Source organism: Necator americanus, chromosome X (genome assembly GCF_031761385.1).
Source record: "Necator americanus strain Aroian chromosome X, whole genome shotgun sequence".
NCBI lineage: Eukaryota > Metazoa > Nematoda > Chromadorea > Rhabditida > Ancylostomatidae > Necator > Necator americanus.
The window spans coordinates 3,602,870-3,621,836 of NC_087376.1; the positions used below are offsets into that span (position 1 = coordinate 3,602,870).

Here is an 18,967-nt window from a genome sequence, read left to right on the forward strand (position 1 = left end):
CACTATCGATTAGTATGGGATGACTTTGCTTGCCTGTGTGTTCGTTGCTTATTGTCAATCCAAGAGTACGGATCAGTTGTGTTTGTCGGATCTGATATCGTAGATTTTTTTTGTGGAGTGTTGATATTTTAAAGTTCAGACCTTCGCTGCTACAAGGCAAGAGCATTTACTTGAACTCGCTTGAAATCCCAAAAATGTTAAAGTAATCCTGCAATCCGTTTTCTCAGGGATTTATTTTTTATCTCCTACTATGGGCAGCGATTAAGCTAATTACTTATTAAGCTTTTTTTTTTTGGAAGTGACGATACAATATGAGATATTACTGGAGACCATAGGATAGCGACTAAGTAAGGCACGATTTGAGGCTCTTGTTGTTCTTTACTATATTGAAAGGTTTTACCTAATGCGAACAAGAAATTAAGTTAGTTAAGAACCACACAAGTTTCATTCATTCTTTTCGTAGAAAATTAGGTTTGCTAGAACAAAAACAAGTAGTGGTATACGGTCTCGAAGTCAAATCCTCAAAGCTTATGAAAGCGCGAGCGCTGTATTTGTGGGATCTCTGTTTCTTAGAGATGTTCGTCCCTGCGTAGTGACATATTGAGGGAATTCGAGAGGCTAGATTTGAGAAACGGAAAGTTTCCTGCAAGAAACAGAAAATGAGAGCTTTATCAGGAGAGTGATTCAAATTGTAATTTTTGTTTAAAGTAGCGGATGAACGTGACTACATTGTTTTGCATTAGGCTGTCTGAAATAGAATAGTCATCTTTTTTTTGTTAATAGAAGAGGCCCACGCAGAAATGAGCTAGGGAAATTCGACGTTTTTCACATCCGTTTCCTTCAGTCTCGGTTGCCTAGGGATATAAAGATGTTTTGAAAGCAAAACTAAGCATGTAGACGTTTCATTTCTTGCAAGTTATTGTTGCCAGATTTTTTGTGTGCTTCTCAAGTGTGCTTCTCAAGTCCGTTGCGTTCTAGCGAAATAGTGATAATGTTGAATGTAAAATCTTGTTCTGTGTCCAGTATAACCTTATGGATGTTATCGTGGTGTTTTGTGTTAAAATCTTCACAATTTGGAAAGCAAGTAGTTGCTAGATTTATTTTTAGAATAAAACAGATTTGACGTCTCTACATGCTACTGTCACGTAATGGACCTATAAAAATTGATTGAATACTAATCGCTAACGATGCACGTGTGAACCCTCAGCCTAGCAGTCATGCTTATGGACCTATTTTTATAAGGTATGCTATAGTTCATCCTTAACGCTATATTAAACGCCAGTAACCGTTCTGGCGCTTAATATAGCGTTAAGTGGTCAGTGTGGAGACTGTACTTCCTCAAAATATATAATGATGCATAACTTCACTTTAGATTCTCACCATGCTTCTTGAATAGAGAGGCTTGAGAAGAGAGGGCAAAAGAGTCCGGCAGTGGTTCATTCCAGCCGTTAGCAATCGTTCCACTCCCCATTAGTGATGTCCAGGCTCACAAACCGAGGATGACAAAGGGTAGATCGCAAATGTTTTGAAGGTCGAGTATACGGAATGTATGTAAACTAAGCTAGGAATTTGGCCGTATTTGTTCTTACTGCTAATTGCTATCGACTTCCTCGAGCTGGTGCATTGACCATATAAATAATTCGTGTTTGATGGATGTACTATTCGGAAAGATCCCGTTCTTTCGTTCCGTTTTGGTTTTCCCTTTCTTTTAGTTCTTTGAAACTACTCAGATGTTCATAAGAAACCTTGCAGACGTATATATATGCAGCCTAACACTCCTTTCCTTTTTTGGATGGCATTATTAACAAGAGTGGGCGGAATTGGAGATTACCTTGTTACCTTTCCTTCACTTCAAGTGAACAAGATCAGTGATCTTTTGCACTATTTACCTTGTAGCCACCTTTTCCATAATTGAACTTATATGTTTCGGAATCTTAAAAGAATACTAGATCTCTTTATGTTTCAGTACGCATTTCAACTGAAAATAGTTATCACTTCGATAGACTTTATTTTGTAAAGTTGTGCTTGCCATTAATTACTCGTATGATTATAGCACAGCTGTTGTTTACATGAAAAAGGGTACAAACTGATCGTGAATTGTGCACATTTAGAGGGAGTCTAAAGCTTATGAATTATTAGTGTGCATTAGTACCAGATGTGCACTCTTTCCTCTTCAAGGATCCATACTTCGTTTTGCGTCTTTGGCCAAAGGCTTATTTTCAAACGTAATCCAATCTAACATTTATAGGGCACATATAGGGCCATTCGTTCGTTTTCATTTGCTAGTGTTGTACTAGGTTGATTTTAGTATTATCCTTAATATCATATTTTTAGTATTATCATCTTTAGGGATTGACATCCGTGTTCCCGGTGTTTCCTGTGATCTATTCACTGTACGTACCCGAACAACTTTTCCCACCATTTATTCGATCAGCCCAGCCAGTGGAATCACTTGCTCTTGCATTAACCTGAGAATAATTTCAATTCGTTTCCTTCGGTTTTCAGTGTCATATTTTTGTCCGTGTTGGTTCTCTTAGCAAATGAATTTTCAAAACCAATGTTTTATTGGAGAATTATGCGTTCGCTTGCCATTGTATCTTGTTTTGATCTCTTTTTTTTCATGATTACATTCGGTTTGATCTCAAGGGCACCACTTGAGAAAGAAACGTTGCCGACGATATTTGCATTGTACGGCGTGACATTGTACCGTGATTAAAATCACAAGATGTAGGTACTCTGAAAATTGTCACCAGTCTTCAGATTCGGAATATTGCAGGATATGCACCTTGTTTTCCAACGAATTTGCCGTTTTAGGTTTTATATTGGCTGATCTTTTCTATACTTTAAGTATTGTCTCACTACTGTTGCTGTGATTGCGAGTACTTAATTTCTTAACATGTCCTATTGAGGGTTTTCGTAGTCAAAATGCTCTTCGAACTTCTCATACTTCAGAGAACTTTTGTTTTTCTTTATTCTGATGAAAAAAAAAACGTTAACTTTCCCTGTTTAGATTCAAACACGCAGAAATGTCATGCCGTTTTCTAACTCGTCTAAATCATCGGCTAGCACGATTTGGTGACTTTTTCGTGGAATATGGAGGATGTATATTTCTGGTCAGTAGTTTTTTCGTCGTTTTGCCTCACTTTTACATCTTATTATTATGTTTTCTGTTGTAAGAACTACGGGTAAACATTTGCGATGATGTGGTGCACCTTCTCATAAAAGCTTATAAGGATAGTCGAAGAAAATTATCAACAAAACAGGAGATTTCAAAGAAGTTAAAGACCTCCTGTTTTGCTGTAGAACTGCTTCGCCCGTTCTCCCGGCCGTTCCTGTACTTTTTTTTATTTATGTTGACTTCTCGGCGTTGATTAGTAAATAAATAGTACGAAGTAACGTTAACTAGTACGAACACTCGAGAATTCGTTTGCTAAGAATAAAAGATTGAAGTGTGACTAAGGCTATTAATAATTGACGCCTTCCTGCTCTCGGAGTACCTCCAAAGAATTGTTGAAAATTCTCGGGGTATTTCAAGGAAATATCGACCATATTCACTCAGTTTTTAGCGGAATATATTTTTTGAAGCATTCATGCCGCCGGAGGTGTATGTTGAGAAGATACAGTTTATTTAGTTGGCTATACTTTCCACTCGCAGTTTCTTGAGCATTTTGCACTTTTATCCGACGGGATCAAAAGAGCCGATTTGTTCAATTGTTCGTTCATTGCTCCTGCACTCGCTTGCTCTGATCTGCTCTAAATTATATAACATATACCCAGACTGTGACTGATATGGTATCGAAATACTTAATCAACAAACAAGCGTTGGTAAGCAGAAGTGAGAACATTGATCGCAGCAAACAAAGCTCAGTTACAAAATAGTACTCCGATCGCTTTTTGTTTGCCCTCGTCGAGCGAACACAGCCAACGTAGAAACTGCCATGGAGAAAAGAGATGTTTCATACAATCTCCTATTGAGGTCATGGCACCGTTGTATACCCCAACGTTGGACCGCTCGCTTGGTGGCAAAGTGTGTAACAACTTTGATTAGTTCTGGAAAATTTCATTTAGATTTTGCAATATTTACATAGTGGATCAAGCACTGACGGTGGTTCAAGTACAAAGAACGAAAAAGTACATTCCTTAGAATTTGAATGAGCTGCATTCTATGAGACGGTGAAAAGTAGTGCTGGATTTTCTCCTGTGAGTTCCCCGATTTCGTTCGAAATTTTTTGTCTCAAGATTCTTCACAACGATATTTAATTTGAATTTGGTAGTACTTCACATCTTGTTTTCCTAATTTTTGATTTCCAAAGACCGCTAATGCTCTTAAAACGCTTAATTTAGAAACTGTTCAACAGTGATTATAAAATGGCTGATGAGAGCTTTTTATAATTACTTTAAAGTGTTTACAATTACTTTAAAGTTAACGCATACACTTCACTTCGATCATGTTTTGACTTTGATGTTGAAACAAACGAAAGGTGTAGTTTACAAAAGATATTGTCATTTTACCATTCGTTGTTCTTAACATCCGTGGAAATTTTTGCAATTACGGTGTGATATGAAAAAAAGAAATGGTCGTTGTAATCATGAATACAGGCGGACACGAAGTGTGAATTGAATGAAGGAAATAAAAATGTAAGCTTACAATTTCATCCTGGTAGGTTAGTAAACAGCTGAAGTCCGATTGAAATGGATGAGATGGGTGGAACTCGTTATTTGCTCAGATGCTCAGGTGATTTCTCACTCTTGTCGACTGTATCTCTCGAAAAATGAATAATGCGTGACAAAACATCATTTTGAACTAAATAAATTTTTTTGCGCTTCTTTGAATTCCTCACTGTCGTTGCCGACGATTGTAGAATTGTCTTCAAAATTCAGAGTTATCGAAAACGAATTAACTTCACTCAGTGACTGAGTGCAGTACATGTCAAACAAGATCCCAATCATAGAAAACAAAAAACCATTTCAAAAGATCATTTTCCAGATATTCATGATCATATCAGTCTACTACGTCGGTGTGACTGTCTCCTGTAGTGCCTATGAGTCTTCTGAACACTGCTACCTCGTAACTTACATTGGGATTCTTATTATCGCAGAAATCGTTGTGAATTTAGTACTGTTCCAGTACTACTCACGGTAAGTTCATCGGTGTTTGAAATTGAAACTATTGCCCCTTATTATATTGCATTCTTAGACACAACTGTGTATCTCACTGGCAGCGACAATCATGTGTGGCGGGATTATTTAGGAACGCAATTTCCATAGGTATGAGTTCCAGCTCAATGTCGGAATTCACATGAACGGCCAACTTATTTATTTAGACGAACTGAGTTTGATGGCTGAGGAGGAAGGAGAATTCGACCCTGCTTATTTGTCAAGGTTCTGTACTGTGTGTAACCGTGAGGCTCCCATAAGGTAAGAGTTATAAATCACTGCCTGTACCGTCACTGTTTTTACCTCCTCAAATCTCTTAAAAATCCGTGCTGGCATTCTTCACCTACGACCTCCAACCCAGCTTCCTCCAAATTTAATTGTTTCTTGGTGAAGTACAGTTCTGACTTTTTTTCAGAAGTCATCATTGTCCAATCTGTAAAATTTGTGTTCTTCGGAAAGATCACCATTGTTTCATTACTGGTGCTTGCGTTGGACTAGGAAATCAGGTGTGATTCCTTGTTCTTCCATAAACATGTGAATATGTACAACACTGAGGAAGTTCTCGTTGTTCTAGTAACATTCTCTTACTAAAATTTCTCCAATTATTAACGATTTCCTTGATCATACTTTTTTCTTTTTGAAAAATTCGTTCAATCTCTCAAGAAACCCCTTTTAGCGCTATTTTATCATTTTCTTGTTCTGGGCATGTATAGGATTATTGCTTGGAGCTCGCTATATAGCCGTGTATTTATATCACATCTCTACTGCTGGGTAGGTCTTTTTTTGTCCTCATTCTCTACAGAAACGTGTGAGATGTTTTATTCAGCTTTCCCCTTGGATTTCTATACTGCATTGGACCAATTGCTGTTGTTCGTTGGATAGCCGGTTACACCAATTTCCTCCACGCATTTGTATGTACTACATTTTCATTTATCCTTGCGAGCCTTGTGGCTTCTGGAGCATTTTTTGGGATGCAGGTAGGCTTTCACTCATGATGCTATTGATTTTGGAAGTGATCGTAGTCCTTTTAAAGATATATTATACATGTTATGGTTACACAATGTATGAATATCACAGTAGCGTCCGATACGCTTTCGATGGTGATGGGTGAGTTTTACAACGTTTATGTGCACATTTTCTTCTCTTCTATAGTATTATTTGTGAAGAAAATCATGACTAGTAACTTTTAATTCGTGTTGAAGACGTAGAAGTGTTCCTCTAATACATATAAGTGGCTCTTATTTCCCTTGACGTTCGCTCTATTAAATAAGAGAGCAGCGTACATAAATGAGATATCAATCTCCTATAAGCTTGTCGATGATTTCGGCGGAATGTGTCGATTTTATCACATTGACTGTTTCGCTTCCAAAACCATTAGCGTTGTCTACTTTCAGCGAAAGATAGTTCAAACATTCTTTTTTTCTATATGACCGCTTTTGACCAGCTCAAAATAGCCCACCAGAAATCATTGATATAGCTTCATATTGGTATCCTTGATAAATAGTGATGTTCAAATATTGACGTTGCTGTCAAGTGCCTCTGAAAGCTGGCCCACTTGAAAAAGAATCGTCGTAAAAAAAATTCGAATAAAGCAGCTGATCGGCACTTTCTTCCCTCCTGTGGCCACGTGGTCTCGGCACATGTGTACATCTTCTCTCTTCTGGGTTTGCTTCCGCTGTTCCTACATACAAATTATTATATGAAAAACAATTGCGGACCAAAAGGATGTAAATAGTTACTACGTCGGATACCTTAGTTACGAGTACGTTTGCAGTTGTATGTTCTTTTTTTTCAGAACTAACATTGGAGAGCGATTCCGTCTAATTTTCGGACGTCACTGGCCCCTCAATTTCTTATTCCCACAATTCTGGAACGCCCAAGTGCTAACCACCCAAATTGCCACCAATTTATTCCGTGTCAGAAGTAAGCAGTTATAACAATTTTCGTCACATTTCGAATGTTTTTCTTTTCTTGTAGCTTTTTCGTGTTTGTTTTTTTCAATTCTCAGAGATCTCATTGTGTATATGTGCTAAATGCAACTTAATCGCTTAACTTAACTTTTTTTTACGGGTGTTTTCTTCTAGTGATTCTTCATGGAGCTTCTTAGCTTTTTTAATTTGTGAACTATGGCTTTAGTGTTAATTTCGCCTATGATACAATTGACGGTTTTTGTGATGTACTGTGCCCAGCTTTCTGCCATATGCAAACGATCTACAGTGCTAAACATCGATGCAATAAATTGTGCTTTCGTTAATGCAGTTAGTTCTCGTTTTTCATTAAGATACATTGCTACTATAAGTTTCACAATTCATTGAAGTGAAAGAGAACAATTAACTTCTGTTGCAATCTTCGCATCGTCGGATAAACTTGTGAAGGGGGCTGGAGCAGATTGAGATCGAGACTCCTTACCGCATCTGTCTTCTTTCAACACATCTTCGTTCTTTTTTCTTCACACAGCTGGTCCGAGATTCTGGTTCATATCAGTATCATAAATAAGCATATTGACTCTCCCTTGATTAGGAGATTTAATTTGCAGGTGATTTCCAGATTTTCTGCAGCAAATATCTTCCATTGTTTGTCTACACAAACAATAACTTTTTTTGAGAGCAGTGAATCTTTGTCTATACTCAATCTGCTGGGCAGGTAGTACTGCGTACTCAGTGATTGATCAGTGCGTTGCGGCATAACGCAGAACTGACATCCCTTTCGTCCTGACGTTTTCCTGCGTTTGGGAGTGTCCACTAGCAAAAGTTTCTCTTGTCGAAAGAACGCTTCTGTGATATACCGTCAACAAATTTCAATAGATTACTTCTTAGTCCTTTCTTTTGTTTTTCGGTGGCGAAGTAATTGGAATAAGAACTCAAAGAGCTCTTTTCCACTCAGAACTCTTTTCCATTCAAAGAAAAATATTTTCAATTATTTCTCCCATACGAGGACGCTTCTAACGTTTGTAGAATGAAGACATAGAATAGAAATGCAACGAGCCAAAGATAGAAATATAGATGACCGATTACAGAGGAAATCAGTTGAATCATTGGTTGAACACGAGCTGCGTAATGTGAACGAATGAAAACGATTTAACAAATAAGTATTTTTGAATATTTGCTTATATATTCTGTTTCATCTAGCAGGCTACTATTCGCTTATCCAGACAAGCTGATGAATCCAATTTCACGGGAAGTATAAATTCTGAACAAAAAGAAGCAGAACTAATTACACGTAGTGATGTGATTTCTGACGTTTTGATGAACTCTCATTCATGGATATTGGATCCAAATAGAACAGGAATAAGATAGAATGTATTCGATCACCGGCCAGAGAACGCACATAGATTCGTACTTTACTTCCAGTGCATCTATAGGTGAAATCTGTTCAAGTGCAGCTGGTAGTGAAAGAAAAATAAAATAATAACAATGAAAACCCCTTGTATCACTTTTTATACGTTCTATATGTTTCGTTGAGCAGCCTTGTGCCCTCCGATCAATATTCGAGAAGGCAGAACAAGCGTTTTCGCAGCACGTGCACGTGCAGTGGATATCGCCCACTGTGCGTATGTGGTGAGTGTGTGTGGATTGGATGACGTCAGCGCTCGATGTTTACTTCCTCTTTCTAATTGACAGGGGTCCACGTATAAAGATCGTAGTCGGATTGTTGCAGTTTTAGCTTCACACCTTCCAAAAAACGAAAATTTCAAAGATTGGAATTAAATTTCGCATGATGTTCTCAACACTATGTACACACTTTCATGTGATGAAATTTCTCAATTCTACGCAATCTACCGTAAAACGAATGTGGGTGGGATGATATGGTTTTTTCTGAAGACATGTGATTTGAACCATATCGAAACGAAAATCGAGTTCCATTGCAATAATGAATGTATCTGTCAAGGTACATGATATTGTTTTTTTTTTCTTTCATATCACCAGTTTTTTTCCCGTTTAGATTGATCAGTTCTCTCTAATGCTGTCGTTTAATATCTTTTTTTAGAAGAAAATTTCGACTTATATTTAGCAATTAAGGCTATTGGGTTCAAATGTATAGAAAATTTACTTACTTAACTAAATCATGAAGAAAATGTACAATTTTATTGGAGAACAGTAGAATAGGTTTTCCGAGCATGTGTGCTTAACACTAGAAACTAGTTATTTCATAGAACTAGCTTAGCGAAAAGGAGAAGAAGTTTCTCTGGAAACATTTGATGAGGTCGACTTTCTGGAAAGTTTCCTGAAACAATTCTCTTACTCAGCTACGAGAATTAGCCAGGAAAATCTCAACAAAGCGATATTCAACTCGATGAGGTGTTCTCTATCATTGTCAGGTTAGACCTTAAGTTTACCTAATGAAACTGAAACAGTCATTCGATAAAAACATTACACTTCTCATTACCAAAATGTAACAAGCGATCTACTCACATGTGGAACAGCTGGTGTTTTCCCATGCGTTATAAAGGGAAGTTTGAGTTGGTAAGCAAGAAAAACACGTCTTACTTGTAGATTCAACCCTACTATTCTATTAATTTATTCCACTAATATAACTATTTGTGCTTGAAGATTTCTCTTATGTTATCCCATGACTCTATTGCTACGCATAAAAGGGTTGCGGACAATTTACCCTGAAAGGTATAAATAGGGCAAGGACGTAATTACATGAGAAGTAACGCTACACATCATTCGGATAATATATGTTACGATACAGTGAAACACACAGTACTGAGATAAAATGGTTTGATCGGCTTCATTACGAATTAATTTGCATACTAAACTTAATTAAATGTATAAAAAAAGTTGCAGAAAAATGTTTAGAGAATACTGAACAGTGTGGATGCTTAAAGAGTACTGCGTAGTGCAGAAATCCTTGTTATATAATCAAGGTACATGTATCCATTCAACCAGTGAACACTTGGTTATTTTTTTTAAATAAGGGCCTTGAATCGCAATACTTTCCTAGAGTTTCAGTTTCCTAGAGTAACATTAAGTACCAATTTACTTCGAAATCATAACACGAAGGCACGACTGCTCCTGAAAAGTATTCCCGAAAGAAACAATCCGAAACTGATGCCTGAAGTGTCGGATTGGTGGCAAACACTCTTTAATAGCTGAAATTTTCCGGTTATAAGAAAAAAGGAGACTAATCTTGTAATATTAATCTCAACCTTTTCTACTTATATGAGTCTCTTAAACCTTGAGACTTCAAAGTATGTGAAAGAGGGAAGCGATTGACACACCCTGTCACCAAATGATATTTTCCCTCTTTTTGATTTCCTTCGACAATGTTCCATGAAATCAGAAAAGTCCACTTTGTAATAATGTTAGAGCAGGACCTATTATCAACTGCACGTAACCGTACTAAACGTGAGGATACAGCATTTACTGCACATCCGGCCACCTCAATCCTCTCATCAGTTCAGCTCAACGGACGGAATTTAACGATTCGCTCCAAAATCTCGCAATACGGATGAAATGGAGCAATTTGCGATAGTCTCCGGAATGGGAGGCCAATATGGAGATGCTGACGACGGCGTCCGAGGTGTTTCGTAATTCTAGTCAACGTCACAACTTGTGGTGATGAAATCGCCTCCAACCAATAGCGGCTGTGATCGGAGGAGGCGCTTGTTGCGTTGCGCATCGCGTCGCGTTCGCATCTCGAAGCAGATTCGGCAGCCTTGACCTCAGTCTTCCTGACTGTGTTGGATCACAGTTTTCATCGAACCTTTCCCGTTTATCGTCTAGTCTAAATCTCCTATCGAGATCAATTCATACAACCAACAAATTATATTCAGAATGGAAGGCAAGCAATAAGTACGGCCTACTGTAGGCCGTCATATTGCAATCGCAACAGTATCTGTGGTAGTCTTTGTGCTCAACGACCGTTACACTGTTGATTACCGACTGGTATGTTACGATTTCCACTCTTGCATAACGTCGAAATCATACTTACGAAACCACCGATAGTGTACGGTCTCGTCAGAAGCGTTGTGAAATAATCGGCAAACAGGCCGCTGACGAAATCCATGTTCGAAAGTTGGAATTTCGCAACCGCGCAGGACGTCGTCCGGACAGTAGCGTCCGAAGCACGGCCTTATCGTACATGTTTTCACATTTAGTCTATTCTTTCAGTCATCCAATATGCTCTGCTCTAGCGGTAGTGTATGCTGTTTGGTCAAAAATTCTGAATAATTCTTCTTCAAACCGCATGAATTGTGCAAAAGCCTTTTGCTGTGCAGAAATACAATAGTGATTTATGCAGTATATTACGGTAAACCATGTTGTCCGGAATAGGTCGCTACAATTCCCTCTGTTGTTTTCTCGTTGTAGTTGTGTGCTAATAGAAAGAAGTAGTTTATCTGGTTGAACTTAACCGGTTGACTGGTTCGACGGATCTTTTTTCGAATATCCCGAAACACGACTACGAATTAATCGGTTTCTCACGAAATAAAACTACCTAGCAACTTGCTAGATCCGTTTTTTCTTTCCCTTTTGAAACATTTGTTATGTTTGTAGAAATATGTCGGAGGGTAAACATACTGCTGAAACCTGTCGATTGTCAAATTGAAGTACTATTGAGTTATTAGATTGAATTACTGCTGAAACAATGATTCATTCTCTGATAGCAGTGATTGTAACTTGAATCAGGGTACCAGGAGGATAGAAAAGCTGTTAAAACATTTTTTTTTCTTCACCTCACCGTATTTGCTAGAACTTGGACACCTTATCATCACTAGGAAATGCAATTGTAATGAAACAACAAAACGCTCTTTTTTGAGATTGTGACTCATCTTTTTTTAGAATTTTTTTCCTTTTCACTTACGTGAAATTTTGTGAGGACCAATAAATGAATCAAGAACAATCTTTTCGTCCATTGTTAGTATCGGAAAGTCTATATTCATGAGGAAATATAAAAATATTTTCTTGCTTGATCGTATTAGTCGTTGTAGTTTTATATAAAATGTTAAGGTAATACGAGTTTTTTTTAGTGTATTCATGATGAAAAGTTCTAAGAGGAAAGTTAATTTGAAAACTGATAAATGTTCCGTAGAGTTTTTTTTTTTCTGTAGTAAATTTCACAGATGCAGCAGCATTAATTACACCATGAATTGAAATTTCTAGAAATTGAATGATTTTATTGTACATGCTGAAAGGAGAGCATGAATAGGTTGATTTATGCTATTCAGTTCAGAACAGTTTTTGATTTTTGATATTTGAAACATGAGCTTGGTGACACTCTTACCTTTATTTATTTACTTTTGTTGTCTTTTCGGGATTTTCTGCTTCAACTTATCCAATGTGTTGTTCAGATACATTGCTCAAGCAATGTTAGGCCGACCTGTTCCGCCGCTTGCCTCAACAACAAACACCAATGTAGCGAGATCATCGAGCCGGCCGTCCCTTTCTCGGAAAAGGGCGGCAGCCAGCAATCTTCCGATTATTGAGGTATAACTTGGGTTTTTTTTCCTGCTGCTTTGTCATTTCTTTTACAAGTTCCTTTCTATCCGTGCCAGTTCTAAGCATTGAAGAGTCTTTTGATCCCGACAAAAACGATTTCTCTGGTTCTTTAGATGACTACTCGTGAAAGATCTTCTTCGTCGTTGTCACTCCTCTCAGACGTATCTCAAGAGTCATCCGATGAATTAAAACGTCAGCGTTATGGAAGTGCATCGTTCACCGATGATTCGTATAATTCACCACTTTCGGTGGGGTATCCACTTTGTGCTATTCTTCTCTCTTTCCAATACAATCCTTACAGAATGGCTCGGATTTTTCATCTAGTGAGTTTCTTTCATCATGTGGGAGTAGCTGTCGTGGTCGCTTGCTAATAGGAGGAAAGAAGCGAGAAAAACTTGAACCATTGGTCAGTTCACATGTTTTTCTAATATTTTCCTTCACTATATTTATATTCTACAATTCTAAGGTCAATAATTCGGTAATTGGTGACTATCGGATCGTTGGTGCCGGAAAAGACTCGAGAGCTGTGCACCTTCCTACAAACAAAGTAGTAAACTGTCAGGTATGCACTTGTTATTCTATTAAAACACCTTAGGATATTCTTTCGAAGAAAGGTCCTATTATTACTATAGGATTTTGCCCTTATCAAGTACTGCGATGAAAAAGAGAAATTAGTTTTCCGTCATCTTTGGACCTATATAACTTTGTGTATTTATGGAAATCTATTCAAAACTCACCGTATGTAATATGTTAGAGATTTATAGCCGCTCTGCACCTTGGGACGGAACTATGCTTCAACTAGGTAGATTTTGCGTCTTTTCCCCCTTGAACAGTTCGCCATTCTAGGTTTTAACATCACAAGAGGCTCACGTAGTTTCCCAACTAGTAGCTCGCCTTGATGAAGCCGAGAAATACTACAGAGGACCTGATATCAATGAATTGAGGTGTGTTGTTTTCGTGGACTTTTCGTTCTACAAACTCACGACTTAATTACTGTATTTTCAGAGATCTTGTGATGCCACCAGAATGTGAGGTAGTTGAAGAGATGAGTGGTCGTGTTGTAATGTTTGTACCATTGCACGAATGTTCCTTACATGCCTACGCTCAAAAGAAAGGTTTTCAAATGACAGAAGCAGATGTGGAGCCAGTTTTTAAGCAGGTATTTTGTTTTACATAACTGACGCAGACAGAATATTGTTGCGAAATCATTTTCGAAACATTTACTGCTGAATTATTTCACAAAGAGAAAAAGGATTCGAGAGTTTCGATGTATTGTCAGTGCAAAACGATTACAATAGGTCCAGCGAAAGTCTCGGCATTTCATGTTCAATTTTTCGCATAAATTTAGTAATGTTAAAGGTGGAAGAGAAAATGGTCAGGTGTAATTTAGTGCAGTGAACAGTGATCATTACAGCAAACTAAAGATGTATAGAAAAAGGTTTTTTGTCTCTCTTTTCTCTTTTGATTAGGGCAGACTGGCATATACGTTCCATTTGGCATCACATCGCCTCTATCACCGAAATTCTTACTTCTTATGCTATGAGAGGTTCTAGTATTCTTTTCAGATTGTGCGTATTCTTGCATTTTGTCATGCCCTGGGAATAATCGTTCGTAATCTAAAACCACGCAAGCTCGTATTCGATCAGCAGAATCGTATACGTCTTGAAAATGTTCTGGATTGTATCGTTTGCGATGATCCCGCGGATGACCGCATGGTCGATAAGTACTGCACTCCGGCTTTTGCTGCTCCAGAGGTACGTTTGATTGTTTTGGCAAAGAAAATGTCATGAAATGGAGAAGTTACTTTAGGTAGTGAATCGTGCTTCGAATTTTTCTGGAAAGGCCTGTGACGTTTGGAGTCTTGGGATACTGTTGTATCTGCTTCTGCTTGGTCGCTATCCTTTTTACGACGAAACACCGGCTGGTGTGTTTTCAAAAATTCGAGTCGCGAAAGTGGTGCTGCCTCCTGATGTGCATTTGAGTGCAGGCGGTAAGTGCTTTGCAGAGTTTCTTACTGAAATATACTATGTCATTTTGCTAATATTTTTCAGCTCGTGCACTAATATTCGGCTTATTGCGGCGTGATCCTGATGAGCGTCCAACAACCGCAGAGCTACGATTCACGAAATGGGTTTGCCCGCCAAAAGTGCCTTGCAGAAGGAGGCCGACTGATCCAAGAATTAGCCCTGCACTTCATATGCGTATTGCTTTAGCGGTATGTTGATAGATTCTGTAAGCGTCTCCTCTTAAATTTTTATTGTTTATTTCGCCAGTTAGTAATTTTTAAACCTCTTCTACTATTATGCAATGCTCATTGATTTAAACAATAATTGCTAGTAGAACAAGCTCTTCAATGTACTTTATTTGCATTACCTTCACCAGACAGAATGATCTTGTTTTCTGAGTTGAAACAACTGACCTCTTTACTAGTGTGCAAGAGAGTGTGAGGGAGGTTTCCAGAAAGTTGCGCCTTTACCGTGCATAAATAATATGTATTGAAGAAACATTCAGGCTGTACGTAGACGTAGGTGTCTAAACTTCCAGGTTATTTGCAATAATCCATTGGATTCTTTTCTTACTACATGAAGCTAGTGAGCTCATCAGCTGTAAGGTGTGAGCGCCATCACTTATTTTTGCCCTGTGATTGCGACAGTTTATCTGCAGGATACTTTTTTTATTTCATATTTTTCCTCTGTTAAATGTATACATTCTCACTGAGCGATATCGATTTTTTCTTTGAAGCTAAATGTGGTTTTATCACGTTAGTTGGGCGGGTATAGCGCAGACGATGAGGTTGCGCTGTCTACACAATTTAGGTCGGAGTTTCGAAACCGGCCCAGTGCTCACCAAGTTTTTCATCCCTCTAGGGTCGATAGATTGGTACCAGACTTGTCTAGGAGGATAAAAACACTGGCTTGACACATAGGCTAGCCTCCACAAGTCATTGTATGAGCCATTCACACGTTCGTAAAACTCGAACGATTCTGAATTGAAGTGAACGTGATGGCGCATCTCCAGTGGATTGATTAGCGCCAGACACTTTATCATTTATCACGTTAGTTCGCTCAACCCATTTTTATGGAATATGATTAGTTGTTGAATGGCAAAGAACAATGAATCCCATACAAGACACGCGCAAGAAAACTGCAGAACGGGTCCTATTTTTTGTATTTTCTATGTTTCTGTCGTTTTTTCCCCAGTTTTGTGAGCTTCTTACTGAGTTTTTGTCGCCACACGTTTTTTTTTTGCATGGTCACTATAATAACTAATTTTTAGAGCAATGTTGCTCGTGATTTTACTGATCTCAACACTTATCTGATCATTTTTTCAGCAGAACTTACTGGAGGAGATGACCGAACCATTTGTTCGAGTGCCCTGTTACCCTCCTCGTTCTCGATCGTTGGGTCGAGCGAGTGCTCTGGCTGCTCCGTCGTCATCTTCAATGTCTCCATCAACGTCAAGATCTTTTCCGTCGCCATCGGTGTTGAACGCATTCGGCGCTCCGGTAGTTCAGCGAACGCTAGATAACCTCATATTTAATGCACGTCCCCTGATGTCATCTCTAGAGTCGGCGAATTCTATGCTATCGATGAATATCTGAGGTGGCTTAACATTGCTCAAGCAAAAAGTTTTACGCCTTTAAGTACTGGATTTCCTTTATTCATTTTCGTATCATTTCTTCTTTTTTTTCAGTTCGTTCTCCATTAAGGTTATGTTGTTTGTGATCAGTTTGTACTATATACTACCTGAACCTGATTCATGGTTCCTATCTTATAACATTTGTAAATTATGTCCAATCTCCCCGTTCGCGTCTACCAATCTCCTGGCCCTTTCTCTGTGGTTTTCTTTTCTTTTAAAATATACGCTTTTTATCGTAATTTTCCCCATAGTTTGATGCATGAGGTCTTCTATAGCTTGGAAGCTTGGTAGTTTGATCATTTGGTCCGGTATCTCTATGACTTTACCTAGAAATTCCTTCCTAAATTGTATTGTGCACCGATTAGAATGTTTACTTTTAGTCAGTACTGCATTTTATACCACAAGAATCGAAGTTTCTCTCTTGTCTGTTTTAGTCCCCTCTCCCCCAATTCGTTGTACGTTATTCCCCCAGATCCCGAAGCTATGATGTTAGACGAGAATTTTTATTGTTTTATACATTTCCTGTTTGTATTATTCTCAATTCGAGACCATATAAGTTCCCTGGTCTTATGTCCGGAGTGATGAGTTTCCATACATGTCTATCTGAGTCATTTTCTTCTTTCCTGAAATTCGCTCCTTGCATACCTCAAAGGTATGTGAACTAGTGGTGGGTCTCTTTAGAACGCTAGGTCGTTTTGTTCTGTTACTTCTCTTTTCCTTTGAGTTTAAGCGTTTTATTTTGCTTGAGTATTTGTTCTATTAGGTATTTGATTCGTTGTACATAAAGAAGTATTTAGTAATAATTACAAGGTGGTATGTATAAGAAATTGATTTTAATTTTTCCTCCAATTTGGTGAGGTGAACTGGAATTGCTATTCCTCACATTTCCTTAATTATTTGTTGTTTGGGTTTGTTATGTTCAGTGCTCGCTGTGCTGTAGAGCATATGAAATGACACTTTCTGCCGTAGTATTTTTTGCCTCTTAGTGAAATGTTGAAGGAATGGTTCCCCTACATCTGATTGGATAGGAGGTTCTGGAGATATGATCTCAGCACACAATTAGTGCATATCTCTTGTATTACTTCAATCAGTTTTTTTTTTTGGAATGTTAATTCCTGGAATTGCTAACAACGTTGTAAGTTATGAACAACTTCAGTGGAAATAGCACGAAAAACGGATGGCATGCAGACCCGGCGGACCGTACTGAGGACCAGAGTTGGTTGTGAAAGTTGGGCGAAAGTTAACGAATGAGTCGGAATTCCGAGCTTAACTGCATCGCCATTCCTACACGATCTTCTCCAGAGTGGTTGAGGAATCTAATATTGAAAACAGCAAAGTGGTTTCCCAGTCGAATGCGACAGGTGCATCCATAGTGCAGTGTAGTGCACCGTTCCTAATTGATGGATGGATCCAACACCTAATCAGTTCTATATCCGGTGTGGTTAAATGATCGAGTTATGCTGAAGATTCTTGGACTAGCCATTCTATTTCGGTGAAAATCGCTCCGAGTAAGCTGTTAGAGGAAATGACGAACGAGTCCCTGCATGCCGGATGCGATGCCCTCCATAAAGGGACTGAACAATTAGTTAAGTAGGCTTGGAACGATAGGGCACATGTGTAGAATAATCCCAAGGTTTTTTTGAAGCTTACCTGGGCTAGATATGGACAGAAACCCATTTGTGGATCATCTTGTTCTTAGTTCACAGATAATATAGTCGGGTCAGTACGACGTGAATCACGAGTGTAATCGCGGTGCATTTGCGTACACGCTCCAAACGGCGCGGTGGAGGCAGCAGTTGGAACCGAGTTGAAACCGTCGCAAACTGCTGGGTGGTCGAAGCGCCTCAAGAAATGCCGCGTATGCAATTGCGTACGTGCTTCATGTCGCTTTGGCTCTACCACACAGTTTGGTCGAAAGAAACTGATTTGTGGTGCATTTGCGGAAGAAGTCGCGCTTACGGTAGTAGGACTTCAATCGTCACCTTCAAGCTTCAGCTTCGGGTGAGCTGCAAGGTTGCTATAGCGATACCGAGGGCAAGCACTATCACAATTCCACCGCGGGTAACTTTCAACTCGACTGTAGATGGTAGTAAAGTGCATCTCATCTGCTACTATTTTAGTCATCATTTCATTTTACTTTTGTATAGTTCTATTGTTTAAGGATGTCTCGAAGATACACAACGCCGAAGGAGTATGCTGAAGCCCAAAATGAATTAGGTAGTTGCATGCCAGAATTTCGAGGAACTCTTCGTCGAGCTATCACTTTTGGTGTATTGATCGGTGTACCGTTCGGCATCTACGTGGGATATATGTAAGTCAGTCCATAGTAGGATTAAAACAACATGAAGCACCGTATAAGCGGCTGTAGTTGAAGCAGCGCTGTGGAGATGGAGGTTGGAATCGAAGTGGGACCATTGCGAACTACAGCAATGAATGGTGTCAGCAAAGGTCCCCACTGGATTCTGATCGCTTCCCTCCGCCGCACCGCTTCGAACGCGGTAGCTTATGCACCTGCACCGAGCTCCATGTCGTTCTGACCCTATTATAGTTCTCTTTAATTGCTTTCAACTACGTCTTGCCAGGCAACACGGTCGCAATCTGCGTGCATTTGCCGGTAAATCACTGGCAACTTGGACGGCGACAACGATGACATTCGGAGCTATAGGTCTCATGGCAGGAACATACAATTGTTTACGAGTCCAAATGTAAATATAGTCTTTGTTGTTTTA

General features: G+C 38.8%; 2 protein-coding genes across 4 annotated transcripts; both read left to right on the forward strand.

Moving 5' to 3' along the window:
• Positions 1-530: 530 nt before the first annotated feature.
• Positions 531-2,537, forward strand: RB195_021397 (uncharacterized protein; the record flags this gene model as incomplete). The annotated part of the gene is made up of 3 exons (XM_064208111.1): positions 531-577; positions 1,509-1,531; positions 2,350-2,537. The coding sequence occupies 3 exons, from the start codon at positions 531-533 to the stop codon at positions 2,535-2,537; spliced, it is 258 nt and encodes an 85-aa protein (XP_064063992.1).
• A 489-nt stretch (positions 2,538-3,026) lies between these two features.
• Positions 3,027-18,947, forward strand: RB195_021398 (uncharacterized protein; the record flags this gene model as incomplete). 3 transcript variants are annotated; one of them, XM_064208113.1, is made up of 24 exons in its annotated part: positions 3,027-3,113; positions 4,988-5,139; positions 5,198-5,268; positions 5,325-5,418; positions 5,573-5,663; positions 5,834-5,928; positions 5,984-6,134; positions 6,191-6,264; positions 6,953-7,080; positions 10,972-11,048; positions 12,452-12,515; positions 12,565-12,587; positions 12,713-12,847; positions 12,901-13,005; positions 13,066-13,161; positions 13,446-13,543; positions 13,605-13,758; positions 14,165-14,353; positions 14,409-14,589; positions 14,651-14,814; positions 15,931-16,104; positions 18,262-18,299; positions 18,400-18,549; positions 18,821-18,947. In XM_064208113.1, the coding sequence occupies 24 exons, from the start codon at positions 3,027-3,029 to the stop codon at positions 18,945-18,947; spliced, it is 2,718 nt and encodes a 905-aa protein (XP_064063993.1). The 3 variants fall into 3 exon arrangements, with proteins under 3 accessions (XP_064063993.1, XP_013297479.1, XP_064063994.1); XM_013442025.2 differs by lacking the exons at positions 10,972-11,048; positions 12,452-12,515; positions 12,565-12,587; ... (10 more) ...; positions 18,400-18,549; positions 18,821-18,947 and having other exon boundaries at positions 6,953-7,094; XM_064208112.1 differs by lacking the exons at positions 3,027-3,113; positions 4,988-5,139; positions 5,198-5,268; ... (17 more) ...; positions 15,931-16,104; positions 18,262-18,299 and adding an exon at positions 17,764-17,828.
• Between the last annotated feature and the right edge of the window lie 20 nt (positions 18,948-18,967).